At 40.8% G+C, this 21351-nt stretch overlaps 1 protein-coding gene across 1 annotated transcript; it reads left to right on the top strand.

Moving 5' to 3' along the window:
• Window positions 1-2064: 2064 nt before the first annotated feature.
• On the top strand, window positions 2065-21284 carry sestd1 (SEC14 and spectrin domains 1; the record flags this gene model as incomplete). Its single annotated transcript, XM_062431683.1, has 19 exons — window positions 2065-2193; window positions 4282-4351; window positions 4480-4588; window positions 6287-6377; window positions 6511-6624; window positions 8656-8769; window positions 8888-8982; window positions 9161-9216; window positions 9667-9741; window positions 11385-11542; window positions 14533-14655; window positions 15033-15227; window positions 16886-17000; window positions 17177-17342; window positions 18624-18705; window positions 18803-18925; window positions 19407-19598; window positions 20792-20895; window positions 21029-21284. Coding segments are annotated over exons 2-19 (2238 nt in total), but the record flags the coding sequence as incomplete, so codon positions are not given.
• Between the last annotated feature and the right edge of the window lie 67 nt (window positions 21285-21351).

Raw genomic sequence — 21351 nt, 5'->3', positions numbered from 1 at the left:
CTGGCTAACGTACATATTTTGACAACATAAATCCTATGAGGCATCACATACATTTTACAACGTAGCTAACGTTAGTTAAGTGCTCGCTGGTGCTAACGGTTAAAATAGCTAGCAGGCTATTGTGTAACATGATTTTACTTTAAAATCAAACCAAGACTGATGACTGTAGGCTTCATTAACATTTGATTTATTTTTATCATAGTTTTACCATTTCACCCTCTCCTGCTGGAGCAAACTGAGTTGAAGGTCAGGTCTCTGTCAAAAAAGTAAATAATTAACTAATTAAACGAAATAAATAAATGAAAATATTCTGGACGAAGAATAATGAGTAACAAATTAGGGTTGTATGTATCTCCAAGCGATTGCAGTCGGTCACTAGTTTTAACCCAGTGTTAGTTCAAACTCACACAACCTATTACCCAGCAGTTGCTTTATTAATAGAACTCAGCATTTTTCTTGAGACACATTTGTGAAACTAGAAAGAACCATTCCTGAATAAATTGCACTGTGAATGCTGTCTGCTGTCAGGCCCATAAACTGGAGAGCTCACTTTACATTGGAAGAAGAAGCTGAAGGAGAATGAATGATTTGGAAAAGTGGAAAATGGGTCAATGATTATCTGTGTTGAATAGTTTCAACAAGTATGAATGAGATTTCAAAGTTGAATAAAACTAATGTATGAAACATGTGAATGGAGGTTTGAATGAAGTATGACACAGTAGAGTTGAAAATGCATGAGAAGGCAGATGAAGCAGTATGACAGTAGAAGTGACGAAGGATGCAAAATACAGACTAAACAATGAAATAATTTTATATAAGAGTCTTAGAGCAAGGACTTAAATGGGTTTAAGAGTCTGGATTGTTCAGTGATATCAGAATCAATCATTTAATTAAATTATCACCCCAATGTTTATATTTATTTAAATCTACCTGACTTTGTTGTTCGATTTTTTAATTATTATTATTTGAACATCAATTTGATACTCAATATAAAATGTTGTCGTTTCTGAGGTTACTTAAACGTCTCAGTGGTCTGAACTGTAATAGGCGTGGTCTCGGTACCAATGGCTCCGCCCCGGATACACTGCCCCATATTTATAAAGCCACACACTCTTTCACCATGCCTTTAAAATAAAAGCATTGAGAAAATACAGACGGGGGACAAATTGAAGGAAAAACAGTACAAGTCTGGATGCTTGACCCCTACAGTGAGGAGATCCATCCCTCCAGGAGAGTTCAGAGAGTGAAAAATCAATGCCAAGGTACCTTGAAGCTGTTTTGGAGGCATGTGATAAGCGTAATACTTTAACTACATCACTCATAATAATTATGTACTTTTACTGTAATACTTTAACTACGTCACTCATAATACTGCAGTACTTTTACTGTAATACTTTAACTACATCACTAATACTTGTGTACTTTTACTGTAATACTTTAACTACATCACTTATAATACTTACGTACTTGTACTGTAATACTTTAACTACATCACTCATAATACTTCAGTATTCTACTGTAATACATTAACTACGTCACTCATAATACTGCAGTACTTTTACTGTAATACTTTAACTACATCACTTATAATACTTACGTACTTTTACTGTAATACTGTAACTACATGACTCATAATACTGCAGTACTTTTACTGTACTACATTAACTACGTCACTCATAATACTGCAGTACTTTTACTGTAATACTTTAACTACATAATACTGCAGTACTCTTACTGTAGTAGGATTTTGTAATGGAGTATTTTTTACATAGTGAACTGAATACTTCTCTACCACTGTATAATTATAGATGTATTATAAGGACTCATGTAATACATACACGTATTTAATACACATTTGGTCAACAAATTCAGTCTTTTATTTTGAAGGTCGCTTTAACGGAGGTGGTATTCTTGAGTGGAGCTTCACTGAGGCTGCGCAGCACAGAGCAGCACCGCCTGCTTTCTGTGTGTTTCCAGTGTCGTTCAAAGCGGACGGAGAACAAACTGAGATCTGTTGTGCTTTTAATGGAAAAAAGGGTTGAATATTTGTAGGTAAACCAGCCAGAAAGGAGAAGGAAGAGGAGGAGGAGGAAGAAGAAGAGGAGGATCAACAGAGAAGGCGAGACAGAGGAGAGGAGAGGAGGACTGGGAGAAAAAATCGGGAGAGAAGAATGCCACAGATTTGACTGGAAGGTAAGAAAAAGCGCCTGATCAATACTTACTGCTGATTGACTCCTAAAGTCATCGATGCTGAGTTCGTGGATTGTGAGGTGAGGGAGGTTAGAGCCACAGCAACCGCAGCCTGCTGCCGCTCAATGTAGGTCATTGTGTCTGTGGGCCGAGCCGAACCAAGCCGAGCCAAACCGAGCCTGTCCGGGCTGTCGTACAGCTGTAGGCAGGCCGCAGGCAGGCTGAGGATGAGGCTCTGCAGCTGGACCGAGTGACTGGTGCTGCAGTCATCAAACTCATGCATCAGCACAAATGATAAGAACACACACATATGTATCACACAACAGTATGATTACAAATATGGAACTAAATTGAGCAGACTAGCAATAAAAAGTAAAATTAAAAGTAAAGATTTAAAAAGCAAATGTGTGGAGGAGAGTGATGAGAAAACTAAATGAAGGACATGACATTACTCCAAATGAAAAGAGATAAGTCTTCACATGATCACACAACAGTGTCAACATGATACACAACTTCTTCAACCTGAGGGACATTTTTATGCCCAAGATGTTCACATCATACACATAGACATAGTAGAATAAAGTATACACAAAGTTTCAATATTCCATAAATACAGTAAAAGTAGAAAATGTAATTAAGAGATGTGTAGAGCTACAACCATTAGTTGATTTATTGATTAGTTGCCAATTATTTAATGAATTGCCAACTCTAACAGTTTTGAGTCATTACTTAAGAAGAAATGTTCAGATTCTCTGGTTCCAGTTTCTCATGTGAATATTTTGTGATGTCTTTAGTCCACTTTAGTTTAGCATGGCAGTAGACTGACTGTCTTTAGGTTGTGGACAAAACAAGACATTTGAGGACTTCACCTCTGACTTTGGAAAACAGCAACATCTTTTATGGTTTTCTGACAATTAATAGACTGAACAACTCGTTGATTAATGAAGAACATATGTGACTGATTCATCAATAATGAAACGAATCTTTAGTTGCAGCTCAAACTGAATTATTATGTGTATTTATCTGCTTTATTGGAGAGTTTGAAGAGAAGATTATTACCACAAGCTCGGCTATCAATATTTTACATTCAGTTGATGGTTAACTTAGTTAAGCTTAAAGCCAGGATACAAGAGGAAAAACAAGTTCCCCCCCATGAACACCTTCTAAAGCTCACTAATTAACATGTTACATCATGTTTGTTTAATCTCTACAAAAACTCCAGTGTCAAAATGACAAGTTGTGGTTCCGATGAAATAACCCCCGCCCATAAAAAACACTACTTGTTTATTTTACATTCACTTGAGTGTGAATTGAACAAGAAAGAGACGTTCTGCTATGTGGAATATTTCACTTTGGGACAGAGCACGGAAAACTGGCGGAATTTTTAACGTCCAGGCATGAGAACATACAATATGAAAAAGTATCAGTCCTTCATAGATAAAAGAATGAAACAATTGGTAATTTAAACCAGCCAACCGAGTGACAAATGTTGAACCAACCAGATGGTTTTGTTAATAATATACAGTGTAGAGAGAGAAAACAGGTGGTGTTTGGTGTCTCGCCTTAAAGGTTTCCAGAGAAAGAGCTGTTCTATTGTCTGTAATGGTTTCCACCAGCTAGCTCCAAACTAGGCCTGCATCTTACTTATTGTCATTATTATAATCTATAGATAATTGACTGATATGTAAACTAACTGACTGATTTATGGACTGATTGCTTTAACTGCATAAACATACTGATACAACAGATAGTAAATCACTGACTGAGCTCAATGTGAAGCCAAGAATCGGAATCTGCTGGAGAAATGCCAGCTGAGAGAAAATCCTTATGGGAAACCACTGTGCTGTCTCTGTAATACTCCTGTAATACTTCACTGCTGATGCATTCACTGGTAATAGTGATGCTTCAATGGTTGACTTTATTAATAGGACTTTTATTCTCTAGAATTGATAAGATATTCATACACACACATTAGCTCATACAGGGACTGTGAGACTGTGGACTAGTATCTGAGACTGTGGAGTGATGTGGACTCAGAGTGTGTAGTGGGTTGTGTACCACTGACAGTGTTGTGTGTATGTGTGTCTACAGATGTCCATCGTTACCATGGATGCGACCACCATCCTCTCCATCCTCAAGAAGAAGCTGGCCTTTTTGTCAGGTAACATACACACATAAATACCACGTCTACATGTATGTCCTCATTGTCCTCAGTGTGAGGACTGTAATGCAGTCTGGTGTGTCATCACACGTGTGTGTCTCTCTGTGTGTGTGTCTGTTTGATTTTAGGAGGCAAAGACAGGCGCAGTGGTCTGATCCTGACCATCCCACTCAGTTCAGATCAGACCAGCATGGAGGAGCTCAGCGTCACACTGGACTACCTGCTCAGCATTCCTAGGTACACACACACACACACACACACACACACACACACACACACACTGGTAGCAGCACTAGCAGCAGTGTGTGCATTTCTGTTTATAAAAGGCGGTTTGGTGTCATTTTTAATATGTGGACATGTTTGGAGTTAAGAGGAGCTGCTGCCTCTGTACTTTGTATCTGTCACAATCCAGCATGTTCACATTTACCGTAAAAGGTTTAAAAGATCATTCCGGTTTATTACAGCTTGTGTTTTACCGTATTAGCCTGAATATGAGACAACCCTGATTATAAGAGACCAGCCACCACCACCACCACCTTTTCCAACAGCTGATCGAGACACTTTTCAAGACACACTTTGAGACTAGTCTTTTTGGGAAAGTTTCCCAAAGACGCTGATCAGTCAGTTTCATCTCATTTCATTAGCTCCTCATCAGCTGTGACATCACTTATCCTCAGCTGCTTTACAGAAGAGTCAGTCTCCACTCTGTTTCTGCAGTGAAGATGCGGTCGATACTTTCTACTCATCAGTCATGGAAGTTTTTCCTCCAAAATACTTTACAGGAGCTGTCAGAAACTTGGCGTGCATCACTACTGTCCACATACAACTAACACATACTCACTTTTTAGAAAGAAATGTCATCATATATTTGGATCAGTTGGTATTTCCTCATCTTAAATTTGTAGTTTTTGATATCATTACTTTGGTTAAGATGACATTGTCAGACTGTCCTAACAAGGTTTCTTCCTATTAAAGGGGAGTTTTGGTCTCTGTAAAATAAAGCTCTGTGTGAAAAGAGCCCTGAGTTAACTTCTGTTGTGATTTGGTGCTGTATAAATAGAATTGAATGCTATTACAACTAGAGCTAGACCGATATATTGGTCAACTGATATTATTGGCCGATATTGGCTTATCACAGATACATCGGTACCGGCATGTTGTCCAATAAAGTTATATAGCTAGTACATTATGTATGTGTATCCTTTTTCTTACTTCAATTTTTAATATATATCACATATGTTTTTTTGTTGTAGTTGTGTTTTATTATTTATAGGAATTTATAATGATTACATTCCCAGTGTAGTTTACTGTTTCAGTGCGCTGTAAAATATAGACATCACATATCTTTATCTCAAGTGTTTGATAACCACATTGCCAAAAATATGTGTTTATGTACATATTCTGTATAAATAAGATTATTGGCCCATATATCAATATTGGAAAAAAACATTTGTATTGGTATTGGCCCCAAAAAAATCCAGTATCGGTCGGGCCCTAATTACAACTGATAGAAATGATAGAAATGATAGAAAACTACACAAATAAGACCCAGGTTGTAACTAAGCGTAATTATTATTTAAATCCATGCAAGTAGACGTCATCATGATTTTAAGTCTCTAACAGCATTGCATTCAAAAGCTTCTGATTAGGCAGCTCATTTTTCCACTTGTCAATAACAGGACTTGAATGCAGCACACTGACAGTCTACACACTGATCTTAATGTAAACACAGAGTGTGGAAAAGAACAAATGATTGTTTTTTTTTATTAAGGCAAGTCAATCTGGAAAGGCAACACAAACATGTTTGAACAGGAAACACTATGTAAATGTTTGTGTTTATAGTTTGAAAGATATCCTTCTCTCTCTCTCTCTCTCTCTCTCTCTCTCTCTCTCTCTCTCTCTCTCTCTCTCTCTCTCTCTCTCTCTCTCTCTCAGTGAGAAGTGTAAGGCTCGTGGTTTCACTGTCATCGTGGATGGACGCAAGTCTCAGTGGAACATAGTGAAGACTGTGGTGCTCATGCTACAGGTAAACACACATTTAACACTTACCAGTATGGTTCCTAATAATCACATACATGCCTGTGTTACTTTATCAGGATGTTTAAAAGCTGACGATGATGATGATGATGATGATGATGATGATAATAATGCTGTTTCAGAATGTGATCCCTGCCGAGGTGTCCCTGGTCTGCGTGGTGAAACCAGATGAATTCTGGGATAAAAAGGTCACGCATTTCTGCTTCTGGAAGGAGAAGGACCGCCTGGGCTTTGAGGTGAGATTCAGCACCAACCAACCAGCTTCAGGGTTTATTTGGGGGGGGGGGGGGGGGGGGGGGTTCAAGCTGCAGATTTACCCTCACTTTAAACTCGCTGACTCTGCAAGCATCCAGCAATGAGAGATAACTGGAATCGGTCTAGAATTTAAATTTAAACTTAATTTGACTCTAATTTTCAAATAACTGCACACCAGGTCTGTGTTTCCAGCTTGTATAACACACACACACACACACACACACACACACACACACACACACACACACACACACACACACACACACACACACACACACACACACACACCTCCATTGTGTTACCTAATATCAAACAGAGAAACTGAGCCTGTTATAATAACCTTGAGCATCATTAACCGTTGTGAGTGCTGCTGGAAACCTGAGCCAGGATCAATGGTGTGTGTGTGTGTGTGTGTGTGTGTGTGTGTGTGTGTGTGTGTGTGTGTGTGTGTGTGTGTGTGTGTGTGTGTGTGTGTGTGTGTGTGTGTGTGTGTGTGTGTGTGTGTGTGTGTGTGTGTGTGAGAGAGAGAGAGAGTGTGTGAGTGTGAGTGTGAGTGTGTGATTTTCGGCCACTGTCCTCTCCGCCTCCTCTATTACAACAGATGGTTTTACCGACAGAGATCAGTAGTCACTGTGACCCAGATTTCTGCAGCCATCTTGGCTCCACGCTTGTTGCCGGGGTAACCGGAGCATGCTGGAGGATCTTTAGCGACTTTAAAATTCGCTGCGCACAGATTACTTTTTTTTTTTGTCATAATGACATCACCATCATCATCGTATGCTGAGTGGAAAATGCTACCTGTCGTGGTGTGTTCAAGGATGCTCCGACATCTGAGATTTAATAGTTGGTTAAAAATGGCCACATTTTTAAAGTGAACAATGACTCAAATTCCCATAATCCTGTTCACAATATGCATGTTTGCTTATGTGTAAGTTGTGAGTGTTGAATCATGTAATTTACATGACATTTTTTTTTAACACAGACACACAAACACACACACACACAGCTGGTGGAAGGGCGATTCCAGTAAGGGTGTTGAAATGTGACTCATCTAAACTATGGTGTGTGTGTGTAGATGTCACAGAGGGGTGTGTATCATACAGCTGCCCTATAGTGTGACCCCAACATTTAAATAAACACACACACAAACACACACACACACACACACACACACACACACACACACACACACTGAGCTGAGCCCAATACCTCTGACAGCATCTGTTACAGTGACAGCTGGAGGACACACTCACCACCGTTTGTCTGTCAGTCTAGTCTAGTTTATGTGGAAAGCAGCTTCTTTCTTCTTTAGTGCTTTATGGAGTCATTAACAATGTTAAGGGATAAAACCTAAGCACAGACACATGAAGACACTAGTTTATATGTAGAATCTCATCTTCATAGAAGGATTGTGAAGCCTCAGATCAGCTGGCAGGTTTATTCAGAAACACTGAATGCTCTATTTCCACATTTAGAAAGTGCTCTGGGAGGCTGGAGGAGAAGTATGTGTCACATGTGTCTTGTGATCTGTTGTGTTTCTAAACTGGAAGATTGTTTGATTTACAGTGTGTGAGCAGGGCCAGTAGGTTAAAAAAACTGTAGAAAGGATCAAGAATAGTCCCTAACTTTATGATTCATGACTCAATGGTTAGTGAAAAATAGGCGAGGCTTTGTATAAGAAGCTAAAAGTAACTTTAGGTGTGGTCCTTCACTGTTGGAAAAAAAAAAAAGGGTACAATTTGGCACCCAAAGTACCCGCCCTCAGACTTTGAGTCAGCCAATAGGAAGCCTCTGGGGGGGATGCAGCCATGCCACATCACAGCAGTCACCATGAGCCTAATGCTCAGGTTAAGAATAGTCATCACTGACTGTATTCATCATGTGATTCACTGCTGAATCATGCCAGTAGAAAGTTTATATTACATTAAAAAAAACTACAAAATACATTAACAACATACAAACTACACAATAAGACGGTGTGATTATAGTCTGATTAATATGCTCTCTGTCAGGTGATCCTGGTTTCGGCCAATAAGCTGACTCGTTACATCGAACCGTGTCAGCTGACAGACGATTTCGGAGGAAGTCTGGACTACGACCACAACGACTGGCTCAACAAGAGACTGGTCACTATTTCATTCTTAAATAATCATACGCTCGCACATACAACTTCAAATGCTCATCACCATGGTATCCAAGTTTTAACCTTCTTTTTTTTTTCTTTTCTTCTGACAATTATCGCAGGTTTTCGAGAAATTCACCAGGGAGTCGACGTCGCTGCTGGATGAGCTGTCCATCATCAACGAGGGTGACAAGAGCAGCTCGGTGGACAAGGACAAGTACGTGCACGCGCGCGCACACACACACACACACACACACACACACACACACACACACACACACACACACACACACACACACACACACACACACACACACACACACACACACACACACAGTTTAGAGTAACAGTAGACAGATGTAATCCAGAGCCGTGTGTTCGTCTGTCCCTTGCAGACCAGCTGACTGTGCCCTCCTGCCGTCCTTTGACCCAGAGACTGTCCTTCAGACTGGTAAATATCACCCGCTCTCATTTACACCCACACATTCAGTGAAATGGCAGTTTTATATGCTGGTTCGCATGATATCTGAGACCAGCTGACACCAGACTGGAAACAACTCAGGATCCAGCAGGAGGACCTGAAGGTGATCTGCTACCACTAAGACTTGCAGCTAAATAGAGGATAGAGGATGGATGGATGGATGATGGATGGCTGGCTGTGTTCACTGTACTGAGCAGCTCTGTGTGTTGGGGCAGAGGTGAAAGGAGCCTTTGTTTGTGGTACCACCCTCCTCCCTCTGCCAGCTCCCTTCATAATGTCACAGCATGTACACAAACACTGACGCAGTATTGTTTCTGATGCTTTTATAACAGACTTTAAAACCTAAAACCATCTCTCTCTCTCTCTCTCTCTGTCTGTCTGTCTGTCTGTCTTACTGTCTGTCCGTCTGTCTGTGTGCAGGTCATGAGTTGCTGTCAGAGTTGCAGCAGCGTCGATTCAACGGCTCCGAGGGAGGAGTGGGAGGAGGACAGGGAGGTGAGGAAGCAGCTGTTATTGCACTGCCACTGCTCCACCTCTGATGTCACTACAATTGTCATCTGTAGTGTTTTGTGCATATTTTTCTCTCTGTGTTGGAGATGGATGTCTGAATGCTCCATTCAGCTACTCCAGAGCACTAAATACTACTCTGTGACATAGTGAGGGAGGGGACTGAGTAGACTATTAGAGTTGTAGGCTCTGTGTAAAGATTTAACACCAGAAGTGAAATGTCACAACTAAAGTGTCCATTAATTCAATCCACTGTGACCCTAACCTCAGAAACAGCTGTCCAGAAATATTCCAGCACATCTGTTTTATATATATATATATATATATATATATATATATATATATATATATATATATATATATATATATATATATATATATATATATATATATATATATATATACATACATATATATACATATATACTCTTTATTGTCATTTAGACCTGTTCAGATTTCATCATTGTCATCATGTATCATGATGATGTTGATAATGAGGTTATTGTATGATAAGTTGATAATTATTGTGACAGGACTACTGTCATCATTTCATTTTATACATCTTGCTACGTAGTGATGACAACATTGTTTTTGTAATGTGATGTCACCCAGTGATACATCATAACAAAAAAAACATGTACACATATATATATATTGAAATTGAATTAAGAAAAAGGATCAAATATACATTAAATGTGCTCGTATAACTTTAAAAAAAATGATTTGCACATATCCGACAACATATATGTATATAGTAGGTCAATATCTGCAGATAATATCATCTGACCGATATATCGATCAGGCTCTAGTACTGATTTAGATTATTACAGTTTATTGTGGTTATTTGAAATTCATAGAAAATACATAATAAAGATGAAAAAAATCTACTTTCCAACTTTCATGCAAGCTTCTAAGAAAATTTCAAAATAAAATACAATTTTTAAAAAAGGGAACAAAAAATGAACTGTGTATGATTGTCCCACAGTGTTTTATATCACATTGTAGACTCATATTAGAAGCTCTGACCTGCTGCTCTCTATTAGATTAGGCCAAAATTGCTTCCCGAGATATCATTACCCCTCATCCTCTTATAATGTAATAAGTGAAACACACCCTTCGATAACTTGACTGGCCTGCACAGATCCCCCTCTGACCTCAGCCCCTCCTAGTATCAGCCTAATATCTTTAGGATAAACTGGAACTGACCCATCACCCAACAACATCACTGTAGAACCTCACTGATGATGTCGTAGCTGTAAAATGGGGGCAAATCCCTGCAGCCAGGTTCCAACATCTGGCGGAGAGCCTGATAGCAGGAGAGTGGAGGCTGTAATAGTAGCAGATTAAAGCCCATAACATGTTCAGCCACATCCAATCTGCACATACGTCCACTTATAGCTTTAACGTTCTGGTGTCCACATATGTTTGGCCATGTGTTCTGTATTTACTGTGAGATGAGTAATGACAAATGCTTCAATCGCTGCAGAACACTGGAGGTGTGCATCACCCTTAATATGAACAGAACAGCCTGACAGAGTAGAGATTTTCAGATAGGTTTTATATGATTAGACCAGACACAAAAAGACATCCTGATTCTCTGCCTGACCCCTCTGTGACCTCTGACCACACAGGTCCGGCCTGGTGTCCCATGGAGGAGGAGCTGCTTGCTCAGCCTCAGGTGATGAAGCTGCTGGACTCGCTCAGGGAGCAGTACACACGATACCAGGAGCTCTGCAGACAGCGAAACAAACGCACCCAGCTAGATGAGATCCATGCCAAGGTCATGCAGGTACAGTGTCAAATATTCACCTTTACTTCTGACCTGAAGGTGCAGACAGACATGAGTAATGGAGAAAGAGAGACATGCACAAAGGATAGAGTGCCATGAAATGTGTCACAGGCATTGTATCGTGTCTTCTATACTCTCACAGCTCTCTACAGACAGTGTCCTGTATTATCAGCCTCCTCAGTCTTTACCCTGTGTGTCTTGCCCTTATTCTTTTATCATCAAGCCTTTGACCTTTGACCCTCACTAACCGTGTCAATGAGCAGGCAGAGCTATACTGCTTCGCTCTGCAGCACTTCAGTAAAAGAATAGTCAGTGATTACTGGGGTTCCTGCAGCCCTGCAGGGGCTGATGGGTAATGCCAGTGTCTTGGAGATGAGCCTGGGGTTGCCATAGTAACTTCAACATGCCGGTTGGTAGCCTGGAGGATTTGAGGTGGTGGTGGGGGGGGTTGGCCTAGTTCTGGATTGTTGCAATGTGTGTATGTGTGTGCTGTGTGTGCATGGGTCTGTCATAGGCTGTGTTTGGAGACAAATTTCGAACTAAAGACCAGTTAATTGGGGCGGCTTGTCCAATTGGGGACAAAAGCTGTGTCCCCAATTGGTAAGATAATGATTACGTGGGTCAGTGGTTAAGGTTAGGGTTAAAATAAGGTGAGGCAAGTAGTGGTGATGAATGTAATGTCCCCAAAAGTGACCTAAGCAAACGTGCGTGTGTGTGTGTGTGTGGGTGTTAGCTCTCGACATCACTGACCTGATAAATACAATGATCATAATGCTGACACACATCTGCATAGACAGTTCCAGAAATTTCTGTGCTGTAAGTAATATGATGATCATTTTGACTCCAGCTCATAACAAAAATGTAAGTGTGTGTGTGTGTATATATATATATACACACATATATACATATATTTTTGTACACACTCAGCCACGTTCCTCAAAGTGCTTGGGAGGCTCTTTCATAACATCAGCCATCAGACTGTATAACACCACAGCTCCCAGTACCTCCCACTCCCACTGATGTTTTACATATTTATTATTTATTGTATATACTATTTGGAGATTGTTTTATTGTATATAGTATTTTATTTTATTTTGTATCACTTTTTTATTTGTTGTTCTTAGGAGATGCTTACACTAATATATGACTAAAATTTGTCATGACGTTTAAAGGGGCACTTCACCAATGTCATTTGGGTGTAATAGTAACTGTGTCACTGATGATGTCATCAGGGTTATCTCAGATTGACACTTGACAGCCTGTGTTACATATGTGGGATATGGACTTTGAAAGATGTGAGCATTTAGCTGGCAAAGACACCTTGAAGTTGCATTATGGGAAGTGTAGTATCCAGTGTGTTACAGACTAAAAGTCAGAAGATCTCTGCTTGCACTGCTTTGATTTGTAACGTTTTCAAATCTGTTTCTATTGTCTTTTGACTGTTAGTGCAATGCTAAAATGCTGCAACGCATGAATTCAGCTATACTTAGATCAGCTGTTTCTATTCTACCCTCATATGCTTCAGCTGTTGTATCAATTTCAGTTTTTCTTTTTCAGTCAGCTGTAACAGTCATAGTGTTTTGAATTTGTGTTGCCAAAGCAACAAAAGGAAAATGTGATGGATGAAAAAAGCAATGCTGACTTTAATATAAATAATTCATAGGAGAAAATATTTATGGACGGTGATCATTAAAGAAAATCATTTTGTAATGTGTGAACTCTGCACAGAAAGGCTGAATGCCCCCTGCTGGTCGCTCTGCTGAACTAAAGCTCAGAGACTGAAGGAGATTCTCACAAACAACAACACAGTCTCTCAATGCAGTTCATGTCAGTGAGGCTTTATCAGCCTGATGTTTTAAATCAAACACGTTTCCAAAGCATATACATACACTGTATAATGTAAATAATACATCAATACATCAAATACAAGTGACAATGATACACAGCTTATTCATAGGTGTTGTTTTACCAAATGAATCTGTAACTGATCCTGTGCAGACAGCGCTGTTGGCTGTTGGTTATTTATTCACATGATTTAAGAGCCTTAAGGTTGAATATTTTTAGGAAAGCGTGTCAGCTGTTCCTTCCACCGCTCAAGCAGAGAGCTACTTATCAGCGATACCTCAGCATCAGAGTGGAACACAAACTGCTGACATCCTCTAGTAGCTGCTCTCCCTGCAAAACCACCACATTCTTCCACATTAACTACATTAGTAACCAGATCTCTCCCCTGGCAAGCTAAAAGCAGGAAAACCCCAAAACATTATGTATTTGGTGGAGTTAATGGAACATTCCAGAATTCCCTCAAATGTGTTCCTTACAACACAGTCCAGGCAGTGTTTGGACATTTGCACATTTGTTTTTTTGTTCTTCAGGCTCTGTTCTTCAGTGCTTTTAATTTGAAATAAAATAATAGATACTATATTAACTTGCCATGTCTCAGCTTTAATATATGAGTATGTAATATAGAAAGAACTGTGTGGGAGATATAACCCTTTTTTAACACATGATGTACTCCCACAGTACATTAACAGAGGGTCAAATAGATTTGGAAGCAGGGTGGAGGTTCCTGGCACAACTTTACCTACTTCCAAGGTTAGGGTTCAACCATAGCTTCATGTTGATCTAAGCCAGACATGTCCAAATTATTCCATAAAGGGCTGTGTGACTACAGGGTTTTTGCTCCAACCAATCAAGAGCACACAATTCAACCAATCAACTGTCTGAAGACTGAGATCCGTTGGTTAAATGAGTGAAGCCTGGTGTGCTCCTGCTTGGTTAGAATGAAAACCTGCAGACACAGTTCAGACATTCCTGATCTAAGCTGTAGAAGTGCTTCAACCGTCCTGAATGAACGGCACTTCACTGAACCAGGGATGCCCGAAATAGCTTCGCCACCTAGCTGCTCTACAGGAGATATCTCTATCTATGTCTGTATTTGCTCACGGTGTGTAATTGTAACAGTGTTTTCTTTCTGTCTTTTCTCTCAGGTGGTCACCTGGCTGCAGGGTCCAGGTTCGGAGCTGTTGAAGACTCACCAGGCGATCGGGGACTCGATGCGAGCGGCTCAGACCCTGCAGCAGAAACACGAAGAGATCGAGAGCCAGCACAGTGTAATGAACACAAACGCACCATCATGTGATGAGGACAAACAGATGAATCACATTTTGAAGTTAAAGTTAGATCTGAGAGCAGTTTGTTTCCATTCTGCAGTCTGTAGTTAGAAACCATGAAAACGTCAGAAGATACAAATTCACTCTTAATGCATTTAAGCATTTAAGCCTGATAATTAGGGTCACATGACTTTCATGTTGCGATCAATGCAAGAGCTGAGACTCGTCACACAGAGCAGTGAATACAGTTAGAACACTAAAGATCTGCATGTCAAATCAGAAGCATTTGTTCAGTCAGTCAAAATGTCTAAAGGTCACACTTTGAGCATTGGGCTGATTCTTTGTGTGTGTGTGTGTGTGTGTGTGTGTGTTTACAGGAGTGGTTCGCAGTGTACGTGGAGTTGAACCAGCAGATTGCTGCCTTGCTCAGTGCGGGGGAGGAGGAGGAGGTGGTGGAGCTGAAGGCTCTGCAGCAGCAACTGAGTGATGTCTGCTATCAACAGGCGGCTCAGCTGGAGAGCAGACAGAACGTCCTGCAGGCAGCGCAGTGCTTCCACAGCACCACACAGGAGGTACAACACACGCACACACACACACACACACACACACACACACACACACACACACAAAGAATCAGCTGCTGTTTGTGCAGTTACTGGGTGTCCAGACTGAAAACAACCATGTATTTAAAAAGCACAGGGTGGTAGTGTTGATGTGTTTTAATAGAGAGCAGTGTGATGATGAGATACAATCTAACAAGTCCATTAAAGTAAAACATCTATTAGTTGTGAAAGCTTATCAGACACTGCACAGAGCATCATACTATGAGACAGGATTATACAACTTATCATGGTGACACAATCAGAATTCTTCCATTTTAGCGCTGTGTCTAAAATCACACACTTCTGTTAGTACACTTCTGTTAGTACACTTCTGATAGTACACTTCTGTTAGTACACTTCTGTTAGTACACTTCTGTTAGTACATTTCTGTTAGTACACTTCTGTTAGTACACTTCTGTTAGTACACTTCTGATAGTACACTTCTGTGTAGTTACCTGTGTACTAACTTGTGCAGTGCGCAAATTCCGACAGGTTATTGTCTCAAATCAAACACAGCCGTTGCACACTTACTGGAAATGATGATTAGCTAGTTAGCAAGCTAGCATTAGCATTCGCGTTATCAGTAACGTTACCAAATCATTACAGACTGCTAAATGAAACCAATAAACCTACTGATGGTTTCTATGTGACAACAGTATAGTGGTGCTTAGTGCAAAAAACACATGTATAATTTACATTTGTATAATGCGGCGATGTTCACTGTAGTTACAAAGTCCTCTGATGCCATTTCCTGTTTGAAAAGGGGCCCCTCCCCTTCCGCTATGTAGCCAAAGATGGCGACCGTTGAGGGCGAGAAGTGTGCATAGTGAAGTAAATGCACTTACGTACTCAAAATATTAGGTGTAAGTACAGAAGAAGGAGATTTGAGACACAGCACAGATTTGAATAGATTACATGTTTGACAGAGCTCAATAAAAGCAGCTACGCGGTTTAACAGGCTGCTTTTTGAGCCACAAAGAGGTTAAAGTAGTGCTGGGAAATATATTGATATTATATCGTAATATGGTTGATATTGCAAAAGTGTTGTGTTTTCCTGCTTTCAAAGGCTGCATTACAGTAAAATGATGTCATTTACTGAACTTAGCCGACTGTTCTAGCTGTTCTATTATTTGCTTTTACCCACTTAGCCAATATATCCACATTACTGACGGTCATTTATCAAAAATCTCATTGTTTAGATATTTTGTGAAAGCACCAATAGTCATCACAATATCGATGTTGAGGTATTTGGTCATAACATCATTGTGATATTAGATTTTGTTTATATGGCTCAGTCCTAAGTTAAAGTAGTGTGTAGAAAAGTTGTAGAAGCATGAGCAGAGACTGTTTCCCTCTGCTATAGACACTCTCCATGCAGTGAAATCCTCTGTCTTCTGAGTTAAGATGAAGTTTGACATTTGTGCATTCAGAGATATAGTTGCTCCAGTATATTTTTAGCCTAATTTAGCACAAAGGCTTAGAGGGAAACTGCTAGCTTTGTCCCAGATTCTAGATTTCTTAGAATTTTAGCAGCTCCTCTGGTGGTAAACATACCGAGCTGAATGTGTCAAACATGTATGTGATTTATTCCGAGCAATCGAATCTCTGTGTGTGTGTCTCCTCTGCAGTTGTCCCAGCAGTTGGACGGTCTACTGGGCATGCTCTGTGCCGACGTGGCTCCAGCTGACGGAGCTTCCATTCAACAAAACCTCAAACAGCTGGAGGAAAAGCTGCAGACTGTCGGTTCGTCCTCTGAATGATGAATCTTGAGAATTTTCCACTAAAAATAATAATAAAACTTTTGTGTTAACGATCTATGTGCATCTACATGTTAAACACCTGTGGCAGAGCAGTTAACTGACGGGAGTAGAAAACAGGCCTCTGTTGTAACTCTCCCTCTCCCTCTCCCCTCGGTGCAGAGGCAGGTCTTGCTTCTCTGCGTCAGAAGGGCGGCCTGCTGCTGGAGCAGATGTGCAGCCAGCCGTCGTGGTCTCTGGAGGAAACGGAGGGTCCAGCTGGAGAACAACAGGACAACGTTCAGCACATCCAGGCTGTGATGGAGGAGATGCAGCTCCGCAAACAGAGGTAATTATTCTTCTTCTTTTGCTTTTCTTATTATCAACCAGGTGAAGCTCTCCTGCAGATTCAATTCATCTTTGTTGGAGAGACATCAGAAACATGTTCATCTGTCAGAACAAGCTAAACCCCCAGAGTCCAGCCTGCTGTCTGGCAGGGTTAGGGTCAGGGTAAGGGTTACAGACAAACTGCTGTAGCTACAAGTAATGGACAGATGGTGTGTTGTTAGCAGTGATACTGAGGGTAAGAACCACTCCAGACGTTTAACAGGACCAAAGTGACATTAGCAGGTATTTATATGTTGTTTAATGTGCTACAGCTGAGCAGCTAATTAGCTATCTAGTCTGTAAAGTGTTCTCTGGTTGGTGGTTTGTTCTGTTGTGTAGCAGGATGCGGTCAGGCTCAGTGTGACCGTCTTCCTATGATAGAAGGCTACATTATAATAAAGCTTTTTATTAAAGATTAAATTATTATTATTATTTTCTTTTTAGTCACAGGTATCAGTACATCTTTAGGTACAATGACACATACGTATATGTAGGTACCATGGAAAAAATAATAAAATACAATATTTTGAAAATGCAATCTTTGTTTACAAGTACATACATATGGTAACCCTTCCAATTCCATTGAGAAAACAAAAGAAAAAGCCAGAGTATCTTGTACCCAAAAAGTGGTTTCTTATCCTCAAGCTTGATTTATGCTTCTGCGTCGGAACGACGGCGTAGCTACGCAGAGCTCTCTGCGTTGACACGGACCCCTACGCCGTAGCCTGACGTGCACCTCCAAAAAATCCTAACTACACGTCACAGCAACGCGGACCGCAAGGGCTGTGATTAGTCCGCTCAAAACGTCAGTTCCTCCGGCAGTTGCTTTTTCCGGTCTTTCTTCCTGCAACACCGCCATTGTTATTAATAATGAACAAAAGGTATGCATTTTCTGTTATTAACGCACATAACGCAATGCTACATGCTACTGTGACCAACAAAAAACAAAAAAAAACATGCTACTGTGACCGGAAGATAAACAAGGATACGGATATGACTCCTCTGAAACCACACACACCCCCTAGTGGCATGGCGGTGAATTGCAGAGCAACGCGTTCCCTCGACGCAGAACTTCAAAAGGTCAATGACGGCGTTGGGCCGACGGCGTAGCTACGGAGTCGTTCCGACGCAGAAGCATAACTCAAGCTTTATCTTCATCCTTTTATTTTGAAAAGAAAACACAGGTCTAATGGGTTATGTTATGTGTATTAGGTCTTTAATAGCAGAGGTGTGTGTGTTGCAGGTGTGAGGACATGGTTGACGTGAGGAGGCTAAAGATGCTACAGATGGTCCAACTGTTCAAATGTGAGGAAGACGCTTTACAGGTCAGACACGCAACCACGACAACAACAACACATTTGCACATATAAGCACATTGTGTATTGATGAGATGACGATGGTTGTGTGTGTGTGTGTGTTCAGTCAGTAGAGTGGCTGAGCGAGCTGATGGACGCCTTGTTGAAGACTCACGTGAGACTGGGTGATGAGTCTCAGGAGACCAGGACCATGCTGGACAAACACAGGAAGTTTGTGGACGTTGCTCAGGTGACAATTATGGAATACTGATGACAGCCATTGGAATGTCTTGTTTGTGTGTATTATGTGTTTTAGTTAGTTTAGTACTTCATTAGTTTTAGTAATTATTACTCATTTATTTTATTCTTTTACAAGCACCTTCTTTCTTTTCTTTATAATTTCAATTTGGTTGTACATGTACAATGACAATAAAGACTATTCTTATTCTTATTTGTAATTTTGATCCATTGTTTTTTCTCAACTCCACTGTATCTGTAGCTACTGCTCACTTCCTTTGTGGGGCAGAAGAATAAATATCTAAAGTTTTATAGCAAGCCATGAAATACTTGTTAAGATATGTCATTCTGGACTTAAGTGGTTGATTGAATGACTGACATTTCCGTCCAAGAAGCCATGCTGCTGACATGGCGAAAATTGTAAAACAGTCAAATCTAAATGTAAAATCGACTGACAATAACTTACTTTGGTCTTCCTGCCTCTCCTCCCACAGAGCACCTATGACTACGGCCGCCAGCTGCTGCAGGCGACCGTGGTCCTCTGTCAGTCTCTGCGCTGTACCACGCGCTCATCTGGAGACACTCTGCCGAGGCTCAACCGAATCTGGAAACAGTTCAGCGTCAGCTCCGAGGAGAGACAGCAGAGACTAGAGCTGGCTCTGAGCTTCCACACCTCCGCGGAGAAGGTGAGACAGAGAAAGCGCAATGTGTCAGCTGTTAAAGTAGCGTGTGAACGAAAGAGACTAAATCCTGTTCTATCTACAGTAGCATCAGGCTGATATTATTGTAACAGACATATAAGAAGATGTAAACAGATGTAAGTTCCAAAGCTGATAATATACAGTGCCTATAAAAAGTTTTCCCCTTTTATTGCTTTTATAAATTGAATCATGGTCAAGATCATTGGGCTTTTGAAAAACATAATTTACAAAAAACAACTCAAAGTGAAGACAGATTTCTACAAAGTAATGTCAATTAATCAAAAATATATAATGCAAAATAAGTGATTGCATAAATATTCATCCCCCTTTAAAGTGACTGACCTAATTCAATAGGAGGTCCAGCCAATTATCGCTAGTATTCTCACAAATGAAATGGAGAATACCTGAGTGCAGTGAATGTGTCTCAAGTGAGGACTCTGGGTTTATCCCCCATCATTAGAAGTACATTAGGGGAACTTCTAATGGTCAGTATGAACAGGAGGAATGATTACAACAAGCAAACCCTGTTTTAATCTTAATATGGACACCTGACTATTGTTTTAAAGCTGACTTCAAAAATGAGAGCTTGTCCTTTAACGTCAGAGAATCACAAATGGTTGTGGAGTTTGTGTCTGGTCACATAAATTCAATGGAAAACATGTTGTTGTAAACACTTTACCTTGTGCTGTAAAAAACTGTAAAAAGGCCTTTATATGAAAGTGAGTCTTAAAAAGTGATTTAAAAGATGAAACAGATCCTGCTTGCCTGAGATACTCAAGCAGCAAGTTCCACAACTGAGGGGCCCTGATAGAAAAGGCCCCGGTCCCCTTTAGTAAGAAGACTGGTAGGTGGAACAAGTAGAAGACTCTTGTCTGAGGATCCAGGCAGTGTCGAGGCTCATAGAGCAGCAGTAAATCCATTAGATAGCTAGAAGCCTGACCCCGTGTGTGTGTGAGGCCTTTTAACATTATCAATACAATCTGTATTATATTGATGAAAGGATTGCTGACATGTTTACAATAGCATTTTTTTAGGTGGGGTGTTTTTTGAAAATGGACAGGTTGTCAGACTGACAGGTGCCATGTTATACTATGTTTGAGTTTACATGTTACATTGTGCACACACACACGATCCAGACCATAGAAATGCCTTCAGTACGTGTGTGTACTGTGTTTCAGGTGTTACAACAGGAGTGTGTGGAACCAGAGTCTCTGGATGAAGTCGACTCTTCGGGGAAAACTCTGCTGGACAGACTGACCATGCCCGTTATGTTCCCCGATGGGTACGTACACACACACACACAATCCTGTTTTTGGACTTTGAATTGGCGTACCTTGTGTGATGAAGCGAGAATAAAGCACATAAGCACACTCGATGTAATACAAAACTCCTAACTGGGATTGGTGTGGTTTCAGGAGCGAGCAGTACTTTGGGAGTCCCAGCGACACAGCGGTGGCTGCGGAGGGTGTCAGAGAGCGCCTCCTGCTGGTGGAAGAGCGGCGACTGCAGCTGCAGGTGGTGGGGCTTCATCACGACGGCGCAGAGGAGAAGCATAGCGGGCAGGACGCGCGGCTAGACGTGATCGGAGAGGAACTGAGTGAGAAAGAGGAACAAGAGGAGGAGGAGGAGGAGGAAGTGGTGGTGGAGGAGGAGGAGGAGGAGGAGGAGGAGCAGCAGCAGCAGCAGCAACAGCAGCAACAGCAGCAGCAGCAGCAGCAGCAGCAACAGGGGCAACAGG

This window comes from Scomber scombrus, chromosome 13 (assembly GCF_963691925.1).
Source record: "Scomber scombrus chromosome 13, fScoSco1.1, whole genome shotgun sequence".
NCBI classification, from domain to species: domain Eukaryota; kingdom Metazoa; phylum Chordata; class Actinopteri; order Scombriformes; family Scombridae; genus Scomber; species Scomber scombrus.
Note: the sequence above shows the minus strand (reverse complement) of the source record. Positions and strands in the feature narration are given on the sequence as shown.